This window comes from Silene latifolia, chromosome 1 (genome assembly GCF_048544455.1).
Source record: "Silene latifolia isolate original U9 population chromosome 1, ASM4854445v1, whole genome shotgun sequence".
Taxonomy (NCBI): domain Eukaryota; kingdom Viridiplantae; phylum Streptophyta; class Magnoliopsida; order Caryophyllales; family Caryophyllaceae; genus Silene; species Silene latifolia.
Genome location: NC_133526.1, coordinates 175,276,599 through 175,301,071, shown reverse-complemented (window position 1 = coordinate 175,301,071; position 24,473 = coordinate 175,276,599). Strand labels below are relative to the sequence as shown.

At 37.2% G+C, this 24,473-nt stretch overlaps 1 protein-coding gene across 1 annotated transcript; it reads left to right on the top strand.

Annotated features, from left to right (window-relative positions):
- Positions 1–245: 245 nt before the first annotated feature.
- LOC141612325 (cleavage stimulation factor subunit 77) lies at positions 246–24,473 on the top strand. Its single transcript, XM_074431075.1, has 23 exons — positions 246–439; positions 560–686; positions 786–848; positions 1,844–1,953; positions 2,128–2,228; positions 3,010–3,071; positions 3,171–3,311; positions 6,017–6,145; positions 8,221–8,267; positions 8,652–8,715; positions 9,248–9,368; positions 9,532–9,590; positions 9,699–9,767; positions 11,216–11,356; positions 12,810–12,874; positions 13,595–13,691; positions 15,114–15,173; positions 15,658–15,807; positions 17,898–17,964; positions 18,053–18,160; positions 21,813–21,947; positions 23,043–23,252; positions 24,100–24,473. The coding sequence occupies exons 2-23, from the start codon at positions 594–596 to the stop codon at positions 24,276–24,278; spliced, it is 2,271 nt and encodes a 756-aa protein (XP_074287176.1). The 5' UTR covers positions 246–439; positions 560–593; the 3' UTR covers positions 24,279–24,473.

Here is a 24,473-nt window from a genome sequence, read left to right as displayed (position 1 = left end):
TTATTTCATAATATTAATTATATAATATTTTCATAATATTATTTCATAGAATTTGTTGCAAAACGGAATTTTATCGTATGTTTGAAAAGACGGAAATCTGAAGAAATAAATACATTGCACACTAACGGGTCCCACCATAACATGAATTTCCAAAAAAAAAAAAAAATACATTAATGACGTGGCGCGCTGAGGATTGAGTATTGTCTTTTGTATTAATATAGATAAGATTCTTAACCCCTTAAGTAATCACACTCTTTTATCACCCACCCAAAGTTATAATAACTCTCTCTCAAAGACAAGAGTGAATAAGAGCGCGAGACAGTGCGAGAGAGAGAGAGATGGGAAAAACAGCAGCAGAATAAACAAACCCACGCAACAGTTGAACTCCATTGATCTGTTGTTACTTTTCTCCGTTCAATTTTTCCTTGTTTTAAACTCTGTATAATCTCTCTTCTCTTCTCTATTAATCTAATCTATGCCAATTCATCTTCAATTACGTCCGTCGATTTTAATTAATTCCCAATTTCTGCTAATTCAAACTTTATTTTGTAAATTGCAGGATTTAATATTTGTTCTTGTAAGTTATATTTACCATGTCTCAAACTCCAATTATTCCTCCTCCTACTAATTATACCTCTGATAAATACAATGTCGATGCTGCCGAAATTTTAGCTAATGAGGCCTCGGTAATTTTTTGTTTTTTTTTTTTAAAATAATTTGTGATTATAATTACCATTGTTGTAATCATCATCTCTTAATTAGTAAAATTTGTCTGATGTTTATAGCATATGCCAATAACTGAAGCGGCACCTATATATGAGCAGCTTCTCTCCATATACCCAACTGCTGTAAGTATTTTTATTATTACTTTTTTTATATGTGTTGAATGTGTTAGCTAGTAATTATATCGTTTCGTGGGAGGTAAGGTGTTGTTGTCTGTGTTATAGTATTGAAATTCCTCGAAAAGTGTGTGGGTATAGTGATTGTTATTAACTGATTGTATGAACTTGGATTTGTTCATTCGCGTTTTTTAAAGGCGGCTTAGAAGTTGTAAAATTGTCAACTTAGTAGGTAGGAAAATGAAAGGGCGCCACCGGGTGACACCCAATTTGGGCGCCACCCTCTCACATGGGGTGAGTGGGGACCCCTTCAATAAAGAATTGTTGTGAGAGGGTGGCACCCAATTTGGGTGTCACCCGGTATTGGTTATACTTGTCGAGTTATTAAGTCGGTTTTTAGAATCTTTGAATATGAACTTTGCTTTTTTACTTAATGCATTCATAGTTATAGTGTTAATAAAAATCATTCTTACTCTAGTAGTATTAGTTTTAATCATCCGTTCTAATCGAGGACCTTGTAGCGTTAGCCATTACAACCACATTTACTTGTCTCAGTTAGCAGTCCGTGTCAAGCTAAAGTTTTTGCTTTCTTCTAAAATAAAGGTTTTAAATGGACAAGGCGCGACAAACAGCTAGCCGAAACGCCTCAGAGTGCTTGCACGCATTGTCGCATTGTGCACAAGACATATGTTCTGTTTGCAAGGATCGTTTAAGTGCATCCTCCACATGTTTTTCTTCATGAGCTATAGCATTCACCTGTTCCATGTATTACATGCTTCACTTTAGGATGATATCATGGAATGTTATATTGTTATGTTTCTTACGGAAGAACCTATGTAAACTTTTTTTTCTCCGACATGTTCCATATTTCCATCTACATATTGTGAAAAATGTGCTCCATATTTTTTTCGCAGCTGTCAATGGATTCTGTGAATGCATATTTTTTTACTTGCTTACGTAGTTCTTAATTTTGGTCATGTCCTCTTATAAACTGATAACTGCAGGCAAAATTTTGGAAGCAGTACGTGGACGCACAAATGGCTGTCAATAATGATGATGCCACCAAACAAATATTTAGTCGTTGTCTGTTGAACTGTCTCCAAGTTCCTCTATGGTGAGATTTTGCTTCTAGTTTACACATTAGCTTTTATATGTTTGATGTGGCTTGTTAGTGAATTCGCTGCACTTGCCTCATGTAATTTTGTTATGGACTTCTTTTCTGATTGTACCTTTTGCGTGCTTTACAAATGGGACCATTCTTATTATGCCACTCATGTAATGTCTGTAGGAGATGCTACATTCGTTTCATTAAAAAAGTTAATGAAAAGAAAGGTTTCGACGGTCAAGAAGAGACAAGGAAAGCCTTTGATTTTATGCTGAACTATGTTGGTGAGTTCAATTTTATGCTATATAATGCCAATTACTTACATCAAAACTGTGTACTTCTACTCTCTGCGTCTACCAGCTCTTTAGTCACTGGTCTTTGATATCTCATTTGTTGCGGAACTCGAACAAGAACAGCTTGTATGTCATGGTTCTGTAAATGAAAGTGCGAATTAAGGTTATTTTTTCCCCTTTCTGAAACAATAACAACAAAGCCATAGTCTTGTAATCATTTGGGGTCGGTTAGTGTGAATAATCATATGGAAGTCTCAATATTAGGTGGAAATTAATGGAAAAATAGAGAATATGGACAAAACTATAGTAAAACAAAGCAGAATATTACTAGAAAACACAATAATTAGATAAGACAAATATAAAGTCAACTTTATCTTCCAAATGGATTGTTTCCTTCTATCCCTTCCCTTTAAATCCATATTTTCTTCAATACGAAGTACACCCATATCGTTTTCATTTACATAATTCATTTTGAAGGTCGTTTGACTCTGTCCGTCTCAACTTAGTCGGGGTGGTGGGTGGGGTACAGTACCCTTGAACATTACCGGTGCAATAGGATTTGAGGATACTCAACCTCTTCCGGTAAAGAAGAAGGGGCCAATAATCAAGACAGTCTCTGTAATTTGCGCGGATGATAATTGTTTGTTTTATATGTTTTTGGTGAGTAGAATTTGGAACCCACTGTTAGCTACTAATTCAAATATTTATAAATCTTGATCAAATAAATTATGTAGAAAAGTGATTCTTTGTTTACTTGCATGCATCATTGCAGGAATGGACATTGCTGCTGGCCCTGTATGGATAGAGTACATCAGCCTTTTGAAGTCCTTACCCGTATGTCATGCACTTGTGCTTATCTTAGCAAACATTCATTTTCTCCTAATTTTATAATTTATCTTACATTGATTTGTGCTCTGTACTGTGATTTGATAGGTTCATTCAGCACAAGAAGAAACTCAACGAATGAGTACAGTTCGGAAAACATACCAAAAAGCTATTGTTACTCCTACTCACCACGTGGAACAACTATGGAAGGACTATGAGAATTTTGAAAATTCTGTTAGCCGTGTGCTGGTAAACTTCTGGCCCTATCATTTACTTTACAGTTTACCCCAGCTCCTGTTTCATCACAGCTCAAGAATCTTTCATCCTTAGACTCACAAGTTACTGGTGCCAAAGAGAATTGTTTCACAACCACCTTTAGTAAAAAGTTAATAGGTGTTTCAGTCATAAGTGGATCATGCGGCATGCATCTGGATCTCTCTAGAGTCTAGACTATGCTCCGTGGCACTTTCCTACTTCACTGTTATCAACATCCTTCAACTTCTGGATCTTTAGGAATTCCCTTGCGGTGCGAGTTCTATATGTTTGAAGTCCACCACCCTCTTTCCTCTTGCATGTATTGAACTCCTAATGCGAGTGCATATTCTTTGCTAATAATGCCTATAGCTATGACAGAAATTTTTGACCAATTAGGGTTGGTGGTTCTATATGAAATCAAAGGTGAACACACAACATATATAGCTCTTGCTATCAAATTTATGTGAAGAACAATTAAGGAAAATTTACGTCTAAATAGATTTTGGAGTTATGATAGGATGAGATTGAACCTTCAATGGGTGTTTATTATTACCATTATTGCAGTGTGTCTAGAGAGACTTTGCTCAACAAAGAGTCCAATGTACAGAATTCATATCCTCTTCCATGATGATTGTTGGCAAGCTCTAAATGTTGCTAGTTAAAACTACCAAATTAACTATTTTTAAGACCTTACTCAATTGACTAAACACGTAATTAATGGTAAGGGCTGAATCCAAGAGAAGGATGGTTTCACTAAACTAGTTTAAGTGTGCATATATGTGAGTATGTGACAATAGAGAGGGAGGTTCTCTAGTGGATTCAAAAACACAATAAATTTAAACAAGAGTATTCAGTAAGAAAGTAATTACGGTTATTAATTCAATCAATTGGCAAGAGATCTTGACGTAATCCAACCCGTTACCATCATTTTATCGATCATCAACAATACAATCCAATAATTCCCCCAGTTACTCTATTGTGGGTAATTTACCCCAAAATCCCCTTAGATAGAAGTTATCAACAATGGTTAACATCTACTTGATAAGCCAACTTATCAACAACCAAGTTCAACACAAACAAAATTTAATTGACAAGAAGATAAGAACTAGGGATTTCAATAAAGATGAGTGACACTAATAAAACAATTAGTACCTAAACACAAGTTAATCCTTTTCTTAATGAACAAGTTAAGATGATAACACATCCCTAAGTTGTTACTAAGGTAGAAATTGCCAAACAATCCAACTCAAGATAGATTACTAAAAAAGTAAAATTATGTCTAATTTGAATCTATGTTGCTTGGATTCTTCAATATTGCCTCGCGTACCCGTGTCGGATACTCGACACTTGGACGTGGGTAGGACACTCTGACACTTGGACACGCACCCGTGTCGGATACTTCTAACCGAGTCCAAGCAACATGGATGTGACTCACAAATTGGCCAAATATGTAAGATAACATTAATCAAACAATTAGCGAAAAGGATTAGCAATAAAAAGGTAAATAAAGAGAGATTAGATGCCTCACAAATAGAAAGATGGTAACTTTTGTGGATTAGATCAAGAAATTAATTTAGTTCTTCATTGTCATTAGCTCTAAACCCTACAAAGGTTTTTGCTCCTAACAAATTGCAACTTGAATGTTTAAAAACCTAATATAATTTTCTATTTAAACTAACGGTCTAAATTCTATTTCGGATTTTCAAAATCGTTTTAATCTTTTCTCTCGATTTAAATTTTTAAGTTTTTATAAAAGAAATCCGGAATTCGATTTTGAAACCTGTAAGTTTACCTTGACTTTCCATTACATTTTCGCTCTCCCTTTTGTTTTTCATTTTCCCTCTTCTATTCGCTTTTTGAGGTGTGTGTTCACCCATAGACGGTTCTAAAGGATGATTCATGTCAGCCGACCCCAAATCATTTTGGGATTAAGGCTCTGTTGTTGTTGTTGTTGTTGTTGTTGTACTAACGGTCTAAATTGAGGTAATGGACCTCAAAATAAGAGATAACGGCAGAACAAAATAACATAGCAGCGTAAAAGCGTACGATGCGCAGGCAATGCGTGGGGTGCGTGCTAGGTGCACAGTGCGCATCAGGCCTACCTAGAGCTCTTCAAATCTCCTTCTTCAAGTGTTCAAGTTTTTGTTTTGTTTTCTCCTTGTTGAATTATTGCTTGACTATGTCAACTGGAATGCGCCTCCATCTCCACTCTCGAAACACGTGTTCAAAACCCGTTGTTAATGATGTAGATAGGGAGATTGACATTGTGCATTTCCGCTTCCAAAACCGCCTCCATAAGCTACTTTATTCACCCAAAAGCTACTAATAAGCCACTACGTTTCATGCCTCATCAACTGTATCTAGTTAACGCTTACCAGAAATGGTGCTACCATAAGCTACTTCAATAAGAAGCATAGAGAATTTTAAGACTGAGAAAAGTGGCTTGATATTCATAACCCGCTCCTTCGTCATTTGATGTCAGATGAACGTAATTTTTTTTCATGACATGAGCTTTAACAAGCGCTAAAAAAATCGATTTAGTTATACCAGAATATTTTTCTAATGTCCAGAGAGATGAACTTGATTTGAACATGTGGTACCACCATTCTACCTTTACGTTAGATCCTTTTCTGGTGTGTTACTCTATCCCTATTTGTTTTCCTCTGCTGATGTGCAATGTTATGTCAATTGTCTTGCAGGCTAAAGGACTAGTATCTGAGTATCAACCTAAATTTAATAGTGCGAGGGCTGTATATAGAATGCGAAAGAAGTATTTTGATGAAATTGATTGGAACCTGCTAGCCATTCCTCCAGCTGGTTCTTGCAAGGCAATGTTCGTTTTGCATTTTATCTTTTGTAAGCATGTATAGATTTTAAATGCATGCTTTCTTCTTGTCATGCATTTATACACCCTTCTGATTCATGCTTAATTTTACAAAACATTTCTAAGAAAATCTTTCAATATTCCATCATACTCATTTGTCTGATGGTGAATGATGAAATTTCTTTTTTTTTTTATTCCAGCCTGGATTCCAAATAAAAATTCTTTAATCAATTTTTTATGTGCATTTATGTGGAATTTTGAGGAAGTTTGGCAGGATAATAATGTGTCCTGTCACTCCTGTGGGCAAGAAGCCCTTTGTTCAGAAAGGCCAATTATTATACTTTAATGGGTAAACAATTTGCGGAGGCTGATAGTGAGACTTTTTCATGTGTCTGGCTCACACCAGTCCTCCATGGAAGCTGCTTGTTAGAAGAACAGTAGTAGTTGGGCGTTGTTTCTCTGTGCTTGAAATCTGAAAGTCGATATATCTATAGGGAACAAGACTGGGCAGATGTTGTAAATGCATTTATGAACTATGTACTTGTTAGGCTTTCGTGATTGAACTTACTTCTTAATATATACTTCTTGTAATCTTAGAGGACCCTATCTGATTTCACCCACCTCATCTTGTCTTCTGTGGTATATATTGAACTCCCCTTTTTTTACCATTTTTCTATTACAAAAACTTATATTAGACTGTTGTATGCATTCATACAACTGTGTCAAACAAGAATAGGTGTATTTCTGTCCGATTTTTTGAGAAATGCATCATTGCCGACATATTATGTTGGGGAGGTGAGGGCAATTTTAGAACCCCTATCCAAACAAGCTGCAAGTTAGGGTAATTCATGGAAAATTTCCACTTTAGTGCCCTTACATTTGACTTAATTTCACTTTAGTGCCTCGAGGTTTGGATAATTCCAATTTGGCGTGCTAAGGTTTGGGTTATTTTCCAATTTAATGACCCGAGGTTTGAAAATATTCTCACTTTAGCGACCTAAGATATAAAATATGCAAATTTATATTAATTAAGGACTTAAAATATAATAAGTGCAAAATAAGATACCCCCTCCTTTTTCTTTCTTCCCATTTCCTTTCTCCCACTTCTTAAGAAAATAGTTAAAATATCTAAACTACCCTTATATCACAAGACACACTACACACCCTCTCCCTCACAACTCCACAACAGTTACCGCCCATGCTCACCCCCAGAATCACCACCCAACGAGCCCCCACCAGCCACAAACCATCAGCAGCGATGACCCCACGGGTGACAACCCACACCACCGCGATACCCCACAGTCAACGACCTACACCAGCACCCCACCGACCATGACCTACACCAGCTACGGTCACACCACCCACGAAACCCCCACCAGGACCACCTGACAAGAGGCCTACTAGGTGAACACACAAGCCGGCGAACCCACTAGTGGTTAACCGAAGATTCCAGTAGTGGCCAACCGACGAACCCACCGCCATTAGTAGATCTGAAGTGGAACAGGCGGCTAGGGTGGACGGCAACATTGGTGGTGGTTGGCAATCTAGATAGAGAAGGTTATTGATGGTGGTCACAAAACGTGGCCGGGAGGTGAGTGATTAAGATTGGGGAGAAGGTGAAGACAGGGTAATATTGATTGGGCAAGTAATTTTAAGAAAGGATGAGGTCGATTTAGTAATTAGACACTAGGAAACTTGCCAAATAAGGAAAGAAATAGAAGTGGGAAGAAAAGAAAAAATCTGCTAAAAGAGGAAAATGGGAAGAACATAGAAAATGGAGGGAGTATTAACTTACATAAGCAGTGGATGTTTTCACATAGTTTAGCAAAATAAATCTTTACTATGGTCGAATTACATGTTTTGGTGATGGATATTTAATGATATTATACTTTACGTCATAAAAGTGGAAAATAGTTCAAACCTCAGTCCTCATGGCACCGAAATGAAAATATTCTAACCTCAGGACACTAAAGTTGAATAAGTTGAATCAGGCCAAACCTTAGGGCACCAAAGTGGAAATATTCCATAATTCATTGATTCTCTTGGTTAAGAATTTGACATGTCTGTGGTTATTTACAGGAAGAGCAACAATGGATGGCATGGAAAAGGCTTTTAGCATTTGAAAAGTAAGCATCATTATTTTGAGCCTTTTGGATATCTTGCTTTTATCTTTGCCTTTCGTGTTATTACTGCTTGATGCTACAAATATTGCTTATCTTTATAAGTGATCATTATTCTCTGCATGATTAACATCTTCAGCATTTTTATACTAATGCCAAAGTTTCAATTAACCTTCTGTAAATCCTGGGGGATATGTTATGTTCCTTCTCTCAACTATTTTTAAACGGCTAGGGTTGTTTTGAGGCTAAACTTCTAAGTTGTAAGCCCTCCATTATGATATTGACAATTACCAATGTTCTGAAGAACACTTTACAACACGGTTATGTTTATTTACCTCTACTGTATTGTGAATGAATTTGTTATTCGTATCCATAATATATGTTTCGCAGGGGAAACCCGCAGAGAATTGACAGCGCATCTTCAAATAAACGAATTGTCTTCACCTACGAGCAGGTAAGAAAACTGCCCTTTTTCATGCTGTCTTTTTCGTATGATTTTGTTTCTTCCGTTTCATCATTTTTTTACTATGCATTCTGCAGTTCTGATCTTATCGTTCTCCAAATAAGATAAGGATTCATAACCGTCAATGTTGCACTGAGTTTTCTTAAGTTCGTTAAATGCTGTTACTGTTTTTTATTCATGTATGTTCTTTATCAAAGAATTTATCGTAAACTTAGAGAAAGGAAATGAAGTTAGAGGCTAGCCTCCGAGGCTTACATATTTAGCATAATAATTCAGTTAACTATGACTGTAACTGAATCAGAATGGTGACATTCTTTATTAGAACTTGCATCTGATAGTACCTAAGCAGGAGGATCATAGCTTCCCATATTATATTCTTTAGTAGTGATTCTCTCTCCTAGATTCCTATGGTAGTCTGCTTAAAAGCTCTTACCTTTGCTGCTTCTAGGATTTTGTTTTGGTGTCTGACTGTCCCATTATTCTTTCGTTACTTGACCTTGTGTTTTTTTGGGTTAATTGTCAGTGCCTGATGTATTTGTATCATTATCCTGATATATGGTACGATTATGCAACGTGGCACGCAAAATGTGGTTCTATAGATGCCGCTGTCAAAGTTTATCAGAGAGCTCTGAAAGCTCTTCCAGGTACTTATCATGCTTTTTCCGTGCTAATGTTGTAAATATGTAGCACCTGAAGGTGTTCGGTTGTTCACCATCCTATTTGATTGGCTTATTTCTGGTATGAATGTGGTTCAGTGCTATTTGTTGTGATTTGCCCTCTTCAGTCTCATTTTCTTTGTAAAAGCAGATTCTGAGTTGTTGAAATATGCTTACGGTGAACTGGAGGAGTCACGTGGAGCAGTACAGGTTTTGATCTCTCATGCTGTGGAACTCCATCATATTTATCATTTGTCTTAGGGTTTGTTTCGGGGTTTACTCTTTATCTTGCTCAGGAGTTGTTGTTTCTTCTTGCAGCCTGCAAAGAAGATCTACGAGAGCCTTTTGGGAGATGGCGTTAATGCTACAGCCCTATCACATATACAAGTAAGTAAAAGAAATCGAGAATCTGCCTTCAATTGGCTGCACTTTTAAAAGCAGTGTGTTTAGGGTTTGAGAGTGCTTCAGTCGTTTGCTGATCTTGAATTTAGCTATGTTGTGGTAGGGTTAAAGTAGACTAAGTTATTCTAATTATATACTGGGTCCGTTATGAAGTGCAAGTCATTCTGGTCTCATTTCCTCAAGGAAAACTGTGGGTTAAAAAGTACATATCTGACCTTTTGCTTTAGAACATATATCCTGTCGTACCATCCTCCTTTTGGAGTTATACATTTTAACACTTAGGTGGCAATCTATGCTATGATGTGTGGTCCATGCATGTACATTCCCTCGGCTTCTATATTGGTCTTGTTGAAAAGGCCATCCCTAATTCCTTACTCAGGTTGAGGACGTGTTTGAGAACTCTGCACTTGTTGATAAAGTTTAACATTATAACTTGTTAGCTCTGTGAAAGCCAAACGTGGATCTGAAATGACTAATATATAGACTATAAAAGAGGATTTTGTCTTGATTTTGTCATGGCAAATGATTGAGAATCCTGGCAGCATAGTAACACCCGCCAGACTCTGCTTGTGTTTGTGCAAGAAGCGTCCATAGTCCATACAGCCTCCTTCTATTAAAGTAGCCTGTGCATAATTAGAAAGAAGTGAAGATCTACTACATCTGTCTCCGTATGATATTCACAATGCGGAGCAAACAATGTTTTTTCTAATCAGTATTTAGAGAACATTTGATTCTTTGGTAATGAACTTTAAATCAACTAATCACATGTTTGCTGGAAGAAAATAAATTGTAATATAGAATCAAGATTTCAAATAGAATTTATGAAGGTCTTGATGTGGCCATACAGCCTCCTATTATTGTAGCCCGTTAAAGTGTTAATGATTAGAAGTGTGGGTCTACTAAATAGCAGCATCAGCAAGCGCTGTTGTTTATCAGTCTATAAAGAATGTTTGGTTCATTGGCAATGATCTTTACTTAACTTATAATTTGTTTGCTTGATGGAAATGATTTGTAATGTAGAGAAAGAATTCCGATAGAATTTATGAGGGACTTCATGTGGTGATAGGCTAATCTTATTCCTCTTTGATTTCGTGTTTCTTCGTTATTTGCTCCTGTGAGGACTGCCCTTTGATGTTATTCTCTTTTTTTCACCCCAATCATTAAGTTAAGTAAGCTTATTCAAGAGAAGTGCGTATGTCACTTGCAATCCATAGAATGAAGTCACGGACGTGATAAAGTTAATAATCTGAAACAAATCGATGAGAGATTTATCATTCATGTTGTGGACTTGTGGTATGGAGACCACAAACTGTAGTTGATATTCCATTTGCATATGGGATTACTGTTACAGTACATTTTAATCTTTCTGTCCTTTGGTAGATAAGACTTGTCACTGACCACTAATATTTTTCTTGTGGTGTTTGTTGCTTTAGTTTATTAGATTTCTTCGAAGAACAGAAGGTGTTGAAGCAGCACGCAAATACTTCCTGGATGTCCGGAAGTCACCGAATTGCACTTATCATGTCTATGTTGCTTATGCGATGATGGCTTTTTGCCTTGACAAAGATTCTAAGGTAGTGAAAATCTTCTCTTTCATGAACTTTTTGTTCTGGTCTCTGATATGATGCGAATAGTTGGATTTCTTCCTATCCTACAGCTATATATATATGGAGAAACGGACCTTATCACCTGGTTTATTCATACTTCCTAGGAACATGTCAGGATAAGCATTGAATGTATTCAACAACAATAATATCAGCATAACCAAGTGCCTCAAAGGCTCATGTATCTGGTGGATAGGACTTAAGGAGAGGGAGAAGTTGGATGTTAGAAACTTAAAATTGGATGTACACTGTCACAGCATCACTGCATCACTTTTCTCATGAAATATTGCTGGCTAGTATTTTAGTATTGTGTCTAGAACAATGGAAACAACATTATCCTAGTGGCTCAAACGGGGCTAGGATGTTTACAACACTTAGCTACGTTACTCGTATTCTTTGGTTTTGAATTATGATGAAATAAAGCAAAACTAATTCACTAAACTGGCTGCATTTCTTGTTATTGTGAACTACTTCCTCCATTCAACTCCACTTGACTGTTGACACTTTTGCTTTTTCACGTTTGTCAACGCGTGTTTTACGTCGTAAATATCTTTAGCTACAACAACAACATCAGAGCCTTAATCCCAAAATGATTTGGGGAAATATCTTTAGCTACGTATTTGCAAAAATTCTTAAAGTTAGATGTTTTTAATGTACTTCTAAAGACGAATCAAGCAAGATCCCACATGAGTGTTTTTCCACTTATGTATTGAGAGAAAATTGGATATTTTTCTTACTTGTGAATAGTGTACAAAATAGAAAAGTGTAAGTGGAGTTGAATGGAGGGAGTATCAGTCATTCGATGCATTTGCGTTTCTCGATCCTGGGTAATTTGGAAACATCATATTTGTGTTGCTAGCACAAGTGTAAGGCTGCGTACATTCAACCTCCCTTATCTCGCAATTTGCGGGATCCCATGAGACACTGGGGGTAATGTCGTTGTTGTTCTTGTTGCTGTTGTTGTGCGTCAGATGATTTCGTGTTATCATCTTGGACACGACATGTCTTTGCCGTGTCGGAGCAACATATTTTAATGATCCATTTTGCTTTGTTCCATCATATTCCTATTCCAATATTCCCTCCATTCCACTTTTATTGTCCTACTTTCTATTTTGTAAAAGATTTAAGATATATGGGTAAAATTACAACTCTACCTCTTTAATTAAAAAGAATGGGGAATGTCATTTTGATAGAGGGAGTGTTAATTATAAGATTAGGGGTAATATTGGTAGATCACTCATGTACTATACTAAATTTAGAAAGAGGATAACTAATTTGAAATAAATTTTGGAAAAAAGTGGATAATAGAAGTGGAATGGAGGGTGTATGTCCTTAGCTCCATTGGGAATGGAACACGACCTTACCCAATATTTGTTAATTTTTGCCTGTGCCTGATCTTTGGTATTGCTATATATTCATGCAGATTGCACACAATATATTTGAGGCAGGATTGAAACGATTTATGCATGAGCCAGGCTATATTCTCGAGTGAGTGTAAATTCTGGCTTAATAATTGCTATATGAATGCATTATTGGAATATAATTTTGAGGTCATCATTCATCAGATGATCCCTGTTGTGGAAATATCCTCTTCTTGCAAGAGCTTGCATTCTAAGTCAGTGAAATGAACCAAACCACAAATTTTAATTTTCTTAAACATAGGAATTTTACTGAGCTTTACAAAGTTTTGTCATCATGCTATTGTAAACATTGCAGTCCTAAAATTCCTTCTATATTTTATTTATTTAAAATCACGTAAAAGAAACTCTAAAGTCCGTATGAGCTTCTTTTTACATGATGTTGCAAATTGTTGCCCCATTTTGAGTTAAAAGTCTATCACAAACAACCTCATTGTCTTTGCAGGGTAAGGCTGTGTATGTCTGACCCTTGTAATCTCGCTTTGGAGCAGCCGTCTATTTGGAGACAGTTACCCTCTGTTTGCATACAAGTTGATGAGGGGAGGAAGGAAGGAAGCCGGGGGTTGGGGGAGGGGACATTTCCTTCCACATCTTTCATATGTAGAAAGTATTTTTCAATTTGCCTGAAAATAGATCTATCCATTTTCCTTTAATCTGACCTACCATCAAAACAAGGGAAACTATATCCCTTCGTTTCCCTCCTCTCCCTTTCCCTGAAATCCCTCAATCCAAACAAAGTATTAGGCAACAATTATGATTTATTTTTGTTGGTCCTAACAATATGTTGCAGGTATGCAGATTTTTTATCACGGTTGAATGATGATAGAAACATCAGAGCTTTGTTTGAACGTGCTCTGAACTCTCTTCCACCTGAAGAATCTGTTGAGGTAAGCATTCACTCATTTCTTTACTCATTATGTCTTTACACTATTGTAAAGTTGCCTCTCAAAAGAGCCCATATCGTAGCTCCAGTGAGAAGCAAAGAGCAAAGTATGCACTGTATCCTGAATGCTGCCACACCTCTTTCACCACCATCCAAATGACGTTATATGCCGATCTCAACAAGAACATCCTTGTTCATCCAAATGACATTGTATACGCAGATGCAGTGGTGGAGCGGGGGGCTAAATTTTCAAACTTTTTTCAAATTTTTCTTAAGACATTACTCGTTCGCCTCGGCTGAAAATTTTTCGCCCCCCCCTCTCCTAATGGAAAATCCTGGCTCCGCCACTGCGCAGATGGTGCACAATATATTTCCATGGTCTTGAATAAGATGTCACCACTCACATGTCTAGAGCTTTTCTGGGTTTTCTTTGGGGGTGGGGGACGAAAGGGGGAATTTTTAGTGTCTAGAGAATAGATAGCTAGTAAGATTTCTCTTAGGATTATTTCACAGGAATAATCCAAACTATGGGTGCCCTTCTTATATTACTCCAAACTTCAACTTAACCCAATTTTATCCCTCCTATCCCCTTCGCTTCCCAAATCAGACTTGGCTAATTTTTTTAATGGCTATTTCAGGTAATTTATATACCTTCTTTATTTAACTCTTGATTAAATCACCGTCTTTCTTCTTTGTTTACTCATCTCCTTCCTAAATTACCTGATATAGCCGGTAAAAAATTAGCTAAGTCTAATTTGGGAATGGAGGGGGATAAGAGGGATTAAGTTGGGTTATATTGAAGTTTGGGGTAATATAAGAAGGGCACCCATGGTATGGATTATTCCTATGAAATAATCCTTTCTCCTTATGGTCTTGACTCTTGAGTCTTGACTATTATTGGCTGTACAACAGTTAAACCATAAACAGTGTTGAAGATTGCTCTGCTGGTACTTACTACAGGGCCCATGTGTACAAATTTGACCTTTTACGTGTTTTCGAGTTTTTCTCCAGAATGCGATAAATTTGTTTTTGAAAACATCTTGTTACTTTGCCAACAGTTACTAAATGTACTCCCCATTTCAAAGTGTGTGGATTTATTGAACAAATTGATAAATTTGCAATTCACACAAATCTAGAGTTAAATTAATGGTTGTCGTATCTGTGCTCGACCGTCCATGAACTATAGTAAAGCCCAAGGTGGGTGCGCATGCTGTCTGATTTAATGAAACTGTTCTAGAACTCACGTCTGAAAGAGTTTTTAAGTATAATTGAGCAGAAGGCATGGTGGTGTGGTTAAGGTTCTCCTGATGCGAGTGTGTTTTACATATGCCGACTTTCCCTACTTTAGTTTGTTTTGTATTCTGTTCTGTTTCGCCTTTTGATCTCAGTGCTTTAGAAAATGGTTATTGACGTCTTTTTTCCACAGGTCTGGAAACGGTTTGCACAATTTGAGCAAACATACGGAGACCTCTCTAGCATGCTTAAGGTAGCAAACATTACTCATTGTTCACTGTAATTCTTATTTCAGATGGCTCTCATTTCCAACTTCATCTAGGCATGCCAGATGCTTGTCTTGACAAAGTGATTGCCTTCTTGTAATTGCATTGGCTACAACTATGTCACTGACACTTCACTTTGGTAGCGTGTTGCTTGTTTGACACAATACTTCAGCACTTCATTATAGACCAAAAAACATGAAACCTTACACAAAATTGATGTGCCCAACGCTCTGACACTGTCGCGTTTGACTGTTGTACCTGAGTCGGGAGTAACATAGGTCTACAACACTTGAAGTCTCCAATGGTAGCTTTCCTGATCCTTACAAAGTGATTAATAATCAAGTGAACCCAAGGCTTCTGGTTTCCTGTCAGTTCTAGAATCTGGGGGTTTCATGGAGTCCTAAATGCATATCTTCGACATGATAGTGGTGCTTTCAGTGTAACTGCTGTCGTGCGATGATATGGTGACAGGTTGAACAAAGAAGGAAAGAAGCTCTTTCCAGGACCAGTGATGAAGCTGAAGTACAGGAGAGTTCTCTGCAGGAAGTAATTTCGCGATACAGTTTCATGGATCTTTGGCCATGTTCGCCGAGTGATCTGGATCATTTAGCACGGCAAACGGTTTGTTTTGCTTCACCTTTTTCTGAGATGAACCAAAGAACATCAAAATTAGCTAACTGTTTCTACAGTAGTTAAGGTCACATAATTTTCTATTAGGGCATATTCTCTTTCCTTTCCTGATAGTTACAGAATCTCGTATAATTGCGTAATCTTGAATTGTACATCATCTATGGTAGCATTGTGCTTCGCATTCTTTGACGTTTGAACATACTGGTTAATTGGTTATGAGAGCCTTAGGGTGACTAGTTAAGCCGGCACCTTGGCATCTGTGGCGTGATTTGTCATGTAACACAGTTGACGCAATTAATGCAATTTATGGACTTTTACGGTGAAGGTTTTCTATTCACACACCACCAACAACATTACCCCAGTGCCTCAAGGACTCCCACAAATTGCGGGGTAAGGGGGCGGAGGTACGCAGCCTTACCATGTGTTAGGAACCCAAAGAGTCTGTTTCAAAAGGACCCAAAATAATTGCGTCAAGAATGGGATCAAATAACCGCTACTTCACAATGACTAGCCTTTTAGTGAGCCCATTTTGCTAATTCCATCATAATCACAAATTGTGCTATAAATGGACTCTGAGGTTTGTGCACAGGCTAGAATGACGGGTTGTCTAAGTTAGTCACATACTAGAAGGATTGGTTGTTTAGCGGTTCTGTAGAGTTCTTGGAGGAATCTCTTTTTACCATCCCCTGGGAATAATTTTTTTGAGATTTCAACGTCTTTTTCCTCATTTTGCCAGTGGAAAGATATTTATGCCTGTGGTTCGAATCATGAAGAATCTCGCTGAATCTTTGTAATACTTCTGTCTGGTACTTGTTGAGAAAAACAAATGTACAGTGTCTATTTGATACTAGTATTTTTTTAGCTTGGGAAAATATTGGCTACTTTTATGTCTCATCTCTGGATATACTTTTAGATTAAGGTTGGACCTTGGTGGATTAGAAGTTTATTTTAAGAGTCTAAACATGACATGGGAGAACACCGCTATGGGATTTGGCATTATACTATACACTGAAGGTGTCAGAAACTCAGAATTTACGATACTTTAGTTTAAACTTGTGTAATTGTTCCTCCTGTAACTTAGAATTTTCAATCTTTGGGCTGAGTTTGAGTTGAAGGCAAAAAGCTACAAAACGGATGATCTATCTCATGCCCTCATGCCTAACATCTTGGACTCTTTCAGCAATCAGGAACGGCTAAGGTGCTGTACTTAATAATTCAGTACTCTGAACGAGTTGATGAGCAGTTGTGGTTTGACATTTCTAGTTGGTCAGTTAAATGTAAATTTGGTTTCTTAGAATAGTGCAGTTGTTACATGGCTGGCGTGAATTCGGTGTTTGTGCTATCTTCTCCCTGGCCCGCACCAACAAGAAGTAACAGCAGAAAGGTGAAAGTAGGAATGTAGGATTAAAGGTAAAAGGAAGGAGGTTTAATGATGAAATTGATCAATATTTTAGGTAGAATGATGTTAGGGAAGGAGATGGGTGAATGTATGTAGTAGCAGAAGATAGTACTGTGAAGCTAGATTTTGGATTGTGTATAGCTGGGGTTTTCCGATTATGTATAGCTCGAAATTTTGTATAGCTCAGGTTTTTCGGGCTGGACCAAGGCCGACCAACTTTTGTCAGCTCTAGATATTGTGTACCATAATGGGTCGCGGCCAATTTCTCTGTTTGCAGAATGTCGCACTTGAGTTTCATTTTTCATGTTTGTAGTTTATGTTCTCTCTTTTCAGCACTCGCAAATACATATGTTTCCATATAATTTTCTCATAAAATGGTTGTTGGTAATTGGTATAGGTTAAGTCTGTTAGTATCGGGTTAATTAATTTCATTTTGAAATATTGGTTTACACCGCCAACATCATTGCTTTTATTTTGGGTGTGATATAATAGGATATAATGTAATAACGGCCTGGAATATTGTTATATAAAATGGAGCATTTTGGTATCATTCATTAGGTGCAACAGGATATCAGTTCATCATTGCAATTATGCATTCTAGTATATGCTGTTTTATCATCTTATGCTGTGAGGATGCCTGATGATTCTTGTGTTCTAATACATTTATTCCTTGACCCTTCAGTGGCTAGCTAAGAACATGAATAAAAAGTCGGAGAAATCTAGCATACCAAATGGAGTTGGTACCATAGGTATTGCGCCTGTCAACTTTATTAGCTTTGTTATATTTGTTAGATCTGAAGGAACTTGTTAAACTTTTCAGTGGTTGCTTTTCTTTAGGTGAAGAGAAGGGTACTTCAGGATTGACCATAGTGTCCGATCAATCTTCCAAAGTAGTCTATCCAGATGTTACGCAAATGGTGGCGTATGAGCCCGGGCAGAAATTAGGTATAGGATCAAACTCTTATTTGAAATTACATGTGCTTATAATGCTACTTTATTCATACTATCTTACTAAATGCATGCATAACTGCTCATAAAGCCTATATGTTATGCCTCAAAATACTGGACACGATTGGACTCTGACCTATGAAATATGTATTTTGTGCTCCTTTTAGTCACTGGTTGTACTCTTTTAAATAATAGTACAACAACAACAACAACAACAACAACAACATCAGATCGTTAATCCCAAAATGATTTGGGGTCTGCTGACATAAATCATCCTTTAGAACTGTCCATGGGTGAACGCACACCTCAAAATGCGAAAGAAATAGAAACGGGAAAAATGAAAAACAAAAGGGAGAGCGAAAAACATAATACAAAGTCAAGGTAACTTTATAGGTTTTAAAATCGAAGTCCGGATTTCTTTTATAAAAACTTAAAATTTAAATCGAGAATAAAGATTAAAACGATTTTGAAAACCGAAGTAGAATTTAAGGATCTGAATATCTTAAAAGTAAACCAAGTAAAATATATAAGAAAGGGGTTGGTAAAAAAAGTGTAATAAAGGAGAGAAGAACAAATAATTTTTTTTTTTAAAAAGTAAATAAAAACACTAAATTTGTCAAGTAACATCAAATGCTAAAAATCCACATGTATCCTTTCCCTCCATTGTGCCCTCTCTGTCACCATACTCTCCTCCAGCCTCAGAAATCTCATATCGTGCTCTATCACTCTCAACCATGTGTGTCTCGGCCTCCCTCTACCTCTAGGAACCTTTTATGTTCTCCAAGTCTCCGGTCTCCTAACGGGTGCGTCCATAGGTCTCCTTCTCACATGGCCAAACCATCTTAGTCGATTTTCCATCATCTTGTCCTCTATTGGCGCCACTTTTACCTTTTCCCTAATCACCTCATTCCTTAAATCGATATTTCCTTGTATGGTCGCACATCCACCTCAACATACGCATCTCCACCACACTCATCTTTTGAATGTGACAATGTTTCACGACCGCACACTCGGAACCGTAAAGTAAGGCAAGGCAGGCCTAATTGCCGTGCGATAAAATTTTCCCTTTAATCTTTGGGGCATATCTTTATCGCATAAAAACCCTGAAGCACTCTTCCATTTCAACCATCCCGCTTTAATTCTGTGAGCCACATCTCCGTCTAACTCCCCATCTTTTTGAATAGTAGATCCTAGATATCTGAAGAAATATGACCGAAGAAATATGACCCCTGAACAACATTCCCATCGAAAATAATACTCCCCAGCTCTGTCGATCTCGACCCCGCCACGTTGGTGAACTACACCTCAAATACTCGGTCTTACTCCTGCCCAACCTAAACCCACGAGTCTCTAAAGTATGCCTCCACAATTCCAACTTTCTCTCCACCCCCTCTTTCGTCTCATCAATCAACATAATATCATCAGCAAACATCATACACCAAGGGACGTCGTCCTGAATATCCCTTGTCAATTCATCCATAACTATAGCAAAGAGAAAAGGGCTAAGTGCGAAACCTTGATGCACCCCAATGGTAATGGGAACTTCTTCCATTCTCCCAACAGTGCGAACACTTGCACTAGCCCCCTCATACATGTCCTTTATGAGGTCAATATATTTTCGAGACACACCCTTTCTTGCAAAAGCCCACTAAAGTACTTCTCTCGGTACCCTATCATATCCCTTTTCCAAGTCAATAAAAACCATATGAAAGTCTTTCTTCTTGTCCCGATGGTGTTCCATAAACTCTCTCATGATAAAAATCGCATCCATAGTCGATCCCCAGGCATAAATCCAAATTGGTTATCCGAGATGTCTACACATTTCCTAAGCCTTTGCTCGATTATCCGCTCCCATAACTTCATCGTAGGACTCTTTTAAATAATAGTACCCGCCAAAAAATTATTAAGGTATATGATGCAAGGCCTGATTAATCTGTTTATAGATAAACAGAGCTGCCATTTAATATGCTCTCGTGGATTACTTTAGGTGCAATAGTCTGTTGTCTGATGCCCACCTGAGGATAGTATTGTAATATTGATGGAGTGACTGACGGACTGCTTTTACTGAACTGGCGAGCCTAATTGTTACTTGTTAGTTGCTAGTCATCTTCAGAGCTGTGGGACTTAACGTGTTTTGATAATGGACTTGGATGAAATTATTTAAAGTTGTTTGGGTTTGTGATTCTCTCAAAGTTACAGATCAGAGTATGTGATTCTCTCAAAGTTACAGATCAGGGTATGTACTCAAAAGAACTTCCAAAATCTATCGCGTATATCTGATTGTCAAATAACAAGACATGAAATCCTTTCTCTTTCTTAGGATTTCAATAGGATGATCGTATTAGTCATATTTCATATATTATCTTAATGAACTTTTTTCTTTTTTGTTATTATAATTGAATTTGGTTCCTTGAATGTAAACATTGTAAGTTAATCTAGTGATCTGATTCATCATATTTACTTGTTTTCTTAGTGATTCTATATTGTTTTTAGGTTTTTTTCTTCCTGTAAAATACTTGCTTATATATGGGTCTTTGTAAAACAACTACCTTAATTTATTATATGTTTGTGTTAGGATATCTTATGTTTCCATTTCTTTTCCGAACACAACGAAAGTGAATAATTCGGCCAAAAAGTCAAGTTTCCATCATTGACTTGCTTTTTTTTTCCAGAAACTACCTTAACTTGTTCATTCTTCACACAAAACTACCTGATTCTCTCCTCCCTCTCTCCCTCCCTCCCTCCCTCCTTCCCTCACACTACACGACTTTGCTTTTGCCCTACTTTCGATTTTCTTTTTTTGCCCAAATTTGATTCTCTTTTCTTATTACCGATTAAATGTATGTATTGGTAATTTTCTCCGATTGCTTTATAACCAAATTATAAAAAAAATTTAATTAAGCTCCCTCATTTTCTAAAATACTGCTCTTCCCCAATTTAGTTTTCTCAATTAAATTGTTCATGTTGTTAGTTTTTTGAGGATAAAGAGGACTATAGTTGATAGCTCAATTACGATAAAATAGTGGGAGGTGGGGGAGAAAGAAATTGGGAAAAAAACGTAATGGGATATAGAAGATAATGTACCCCAGGGAAACAAGCGATGTACATTAGAATAATGAAAGACGCAAATTAAGATAACAATAAATAAGACAAAATAAGCATAGACAAAATGAGACAAAATATGGAGAAAATTGATAGATTTGAATTTGAAGATGGAAAGGCAAATAAGTGAGAAATACATGAGAGAATAGATTAGCTAATTAGAGAAAATAATAATGGTTAAAAGAAGCTTTAAATTAGAGAATTAGAAGATAGATAGAAATTAAGAGAAATAATATTGAGAGAAAATAAGGTAACTTTAAAAAGTAACGGAAAAAAAAATAGGTCATTGTTAGTGCTTTGCAAATTTGGAATATAAAGCCAAATTCAAAGAGTCAATGCCGGAACGTTGGCAAAAGTTTGCCGGAATCACTTATTTGGTAGTTTCGACAACAAAATAGAAACATAAGGTAGCGTAAAACAAAAAATAAATCAGAGGTAGTTGTTTTGCAAATACCCCTAAATATATGGCAACTTTTGACCCAAAAAACCCGGGTTTTATAATTGAATTTGGTTTCTTAAATGTAGAAGTTGTTGTGACCGACTGCAGGGCCGGGAGTTCTTCCCAGTGGAGCAATACCTGGACTTCCAGTTTCCTCTAGTACCTTGTCAACATTGGATGGAATTTTGAAAGCAGCTCCACCCGCACTGGGTGCATTTATTGCCAATCTTCCTGTCCTTGAAGGTGATAATCGAACTTAATCCAGAACACACAAATTTATACTCTGTATGAGATAGCCTTATATGTGACTGTTTGAGGGATATGTGAGACCAGCCCGTTAATTCTATATGAGGAATGAATAGGGTCTGGGTCTCAGATGTCAGCCCGTCTTATCCAAGATTTCCTTAGTTCAAATTTGTCACTGTTTAGACCGGCTATTAGTATACAGGATGCAGTGTGAGTGGGAAGTCTGGAACTCTTGAATCTAACCTGCTTTTATTTGGTATGAATTTTCAACAAGTGATGGACTGTGTTCCTTTTCTCTAGCACCCAGAGAACATCTTTTGGTGTTTCTCCGTTTTTATATTCTTCCCAATTTCCTTTTTGACGAGTTTTTCTTCTTCCACTTCTCTCCCTTTCCAATTTTTTACCTTAGAATCATCAAGTAGTCCTAATAATGGTCATATAATTACTAAATATGGTTAAACCGGATTTACTAGCTCATTAACCAGAGGTCCCGATTAAATAAACCACAACTTACCCTCCTTTCTCCTCCCCTCTTACCACCGTCCACCACTGTCGCAACCACCCCACCTCACTTCCCACAACATTAGCTTCTCCCAGCACCATAAAATCATCAGTCAACTCTCCCGACTACCCGAACACCTTCCACTACCACCCGCCCCCCATCGACCCCTTCTGTTTCTCTCTCCATGTTCCATTACAGCAAGCTGTGTAGACCTTGCTCTTGTCATACCTTTTTTAAAAACTTGAATTTATTTTGCTCAAATACTCCTAACAATTATTTTGCAAAAAGTAATATTATACGATTTCGACCATCTTCTAATGTACTGTTGGTTTTTTGTTCTTCAGAAAGTTTGATGTTAGAGCTACTCCGGTGGTGGTGGGGTGGTTATTATAGTCTTTACTAACTGAAAGTTGGCTTTTCATGAAGGCCACTTGCATTTTAATAGTATCTGTAATGTGGTAATAAGAAATGGGAACAAAAAATCGAGAGAGAAATAGTCGCAAAGTTGTACTTGTATAATTATAAATAGAAATGAGTTTACTCCCTCGTGTACTTTTAACTAGTTTTAACTCTTTTTTCTGAAATGGCAGGCCCAGCACCTGACATAGATTTTGTTCTGTCAATTTGCCTGCAAAGCAACATTACAACAAACCACATGGTGAAGACATCCTTGCAAGTACCTGCTGGAGCTGCTTCTAGTATAAGTGAGCCTGGTCAAAACAAGACTCGGCCTGTTCCAAGTGGTTCATCTGTGAGAATGACAAGAGATAGACAACCTGGAAAACGGAAAGAAATGGAGAGTATGTTCATCTACTTTAATTCCTACTTAATTACATTGCCAAATGGCCACATACTCTATGCATTGCAGTTTTCTTAACTCTTTCTTTTAGGTTGGATAATGACAAATCGTCATCTGTTTTGTGTTTGTGTGCATAAAATAGTTTCCCCTTTTTTTTTTTGCTGTATTGTTGCAGTATGCATTTTTTAAGAAACCTTTGACTTCTTATCTTAATTATCTTAATGGCAGATAGGGGGTTGTACGTGTATCTATGTAATGTCATCTCTAAATTCTCCACTAGTAGAGATAAGCAGAGACACTCATGCCTTCCCATTACAGTGTATTGAAATCTCTGTTCGATTCATTTAGTTTGTAAAATCTGGCTGATTCTAGATTCAGCTGGATAAGACCACAAGAGTGGAAAACCGAAACTCTCCTGTATGAGTAATTGAGTATTAAAGCTAGTAGCATTGGACTGGAGACCTGTAACCTGTAGATAAGTTGAATCAACTCCATTCAATTGGTGTAATGGGTCCACCCAAATCCATGTTATCATCACTGCAGTTTACACGACCAGGCTTAATGACCTGCTGATTCGTGGCCCCTCAATGCCCTTCATTTTCTGTCTTAAGGATGCCCTGATACTTCGAAATCCTAATTTCCATTCACTTGAGAATCCAAAGAATTGGATGAAGTGTTTGTTAAATACCTAAGACTAGACTACCTTTATGTAATTAAGTTAAACATATTGTCACGTGAATACAAGATCTAAGTAGCGATTTGTAAAAATTCATAAAATCTCTCTGGGTTGGTAGTTTGGACGTTGGGTTTCATGCAGTCCATAATTAAGAAATCTGATCCATTTGCAGGAAAAGACGATGATGATACAGCAAGTGTACAGAGCCAGCCGCTTCCTAAAGACGCTTTCCGGATACGCCAAATGCAGAAAGCTCGCGTAGGAGCAGCTCGTGGCGGAACTGCTTCACAAACAGGTTCAACGTCCTATGGAAGTGCCTTTTCAGGAGAACAATCTGGCAGTACTTCCTAATAAGCTGTTCCATTTTTGTATGATTAGCATTTGTAACATTATTATCTGTCCAATTTTTGTCCAGAGGAACATGTCTTACGGTTCATTGGCCTTTAATTCTATTTAAGCATTTGTTGTATAATGTCCACAAATAATAAAATATCAATGTAATTTGTCAAAGCAATCGAGTTCAAACAGTAGGCTTCTAAGAAATTA

Excerpts from the sequence above, each read along its gene's own strand:
- LOC141612325 (XM_074431075.1), top strand. The coding sequence starts at position 594 with ATGTCTCAAACTCCAATTATTCCTCCTCCTACTAATTATACCTCTGAT. Across the intron at positions 9,369-9,531 it reads AGCTCTGAAAGCTCTTCCAG|ATTCTGAGTTGTTGAAATAT; the intron begins GTACTTATCATG and ends TTGTAAAAGCAG. Across the intron at positions 17,965-18,052 it reads AAATGGAGTTGGTACCATAG|GTGAAGAGAAGGGTACTTCA; the intron begins GTATTGCGCCTG and ends GCTTTTCTTTAG.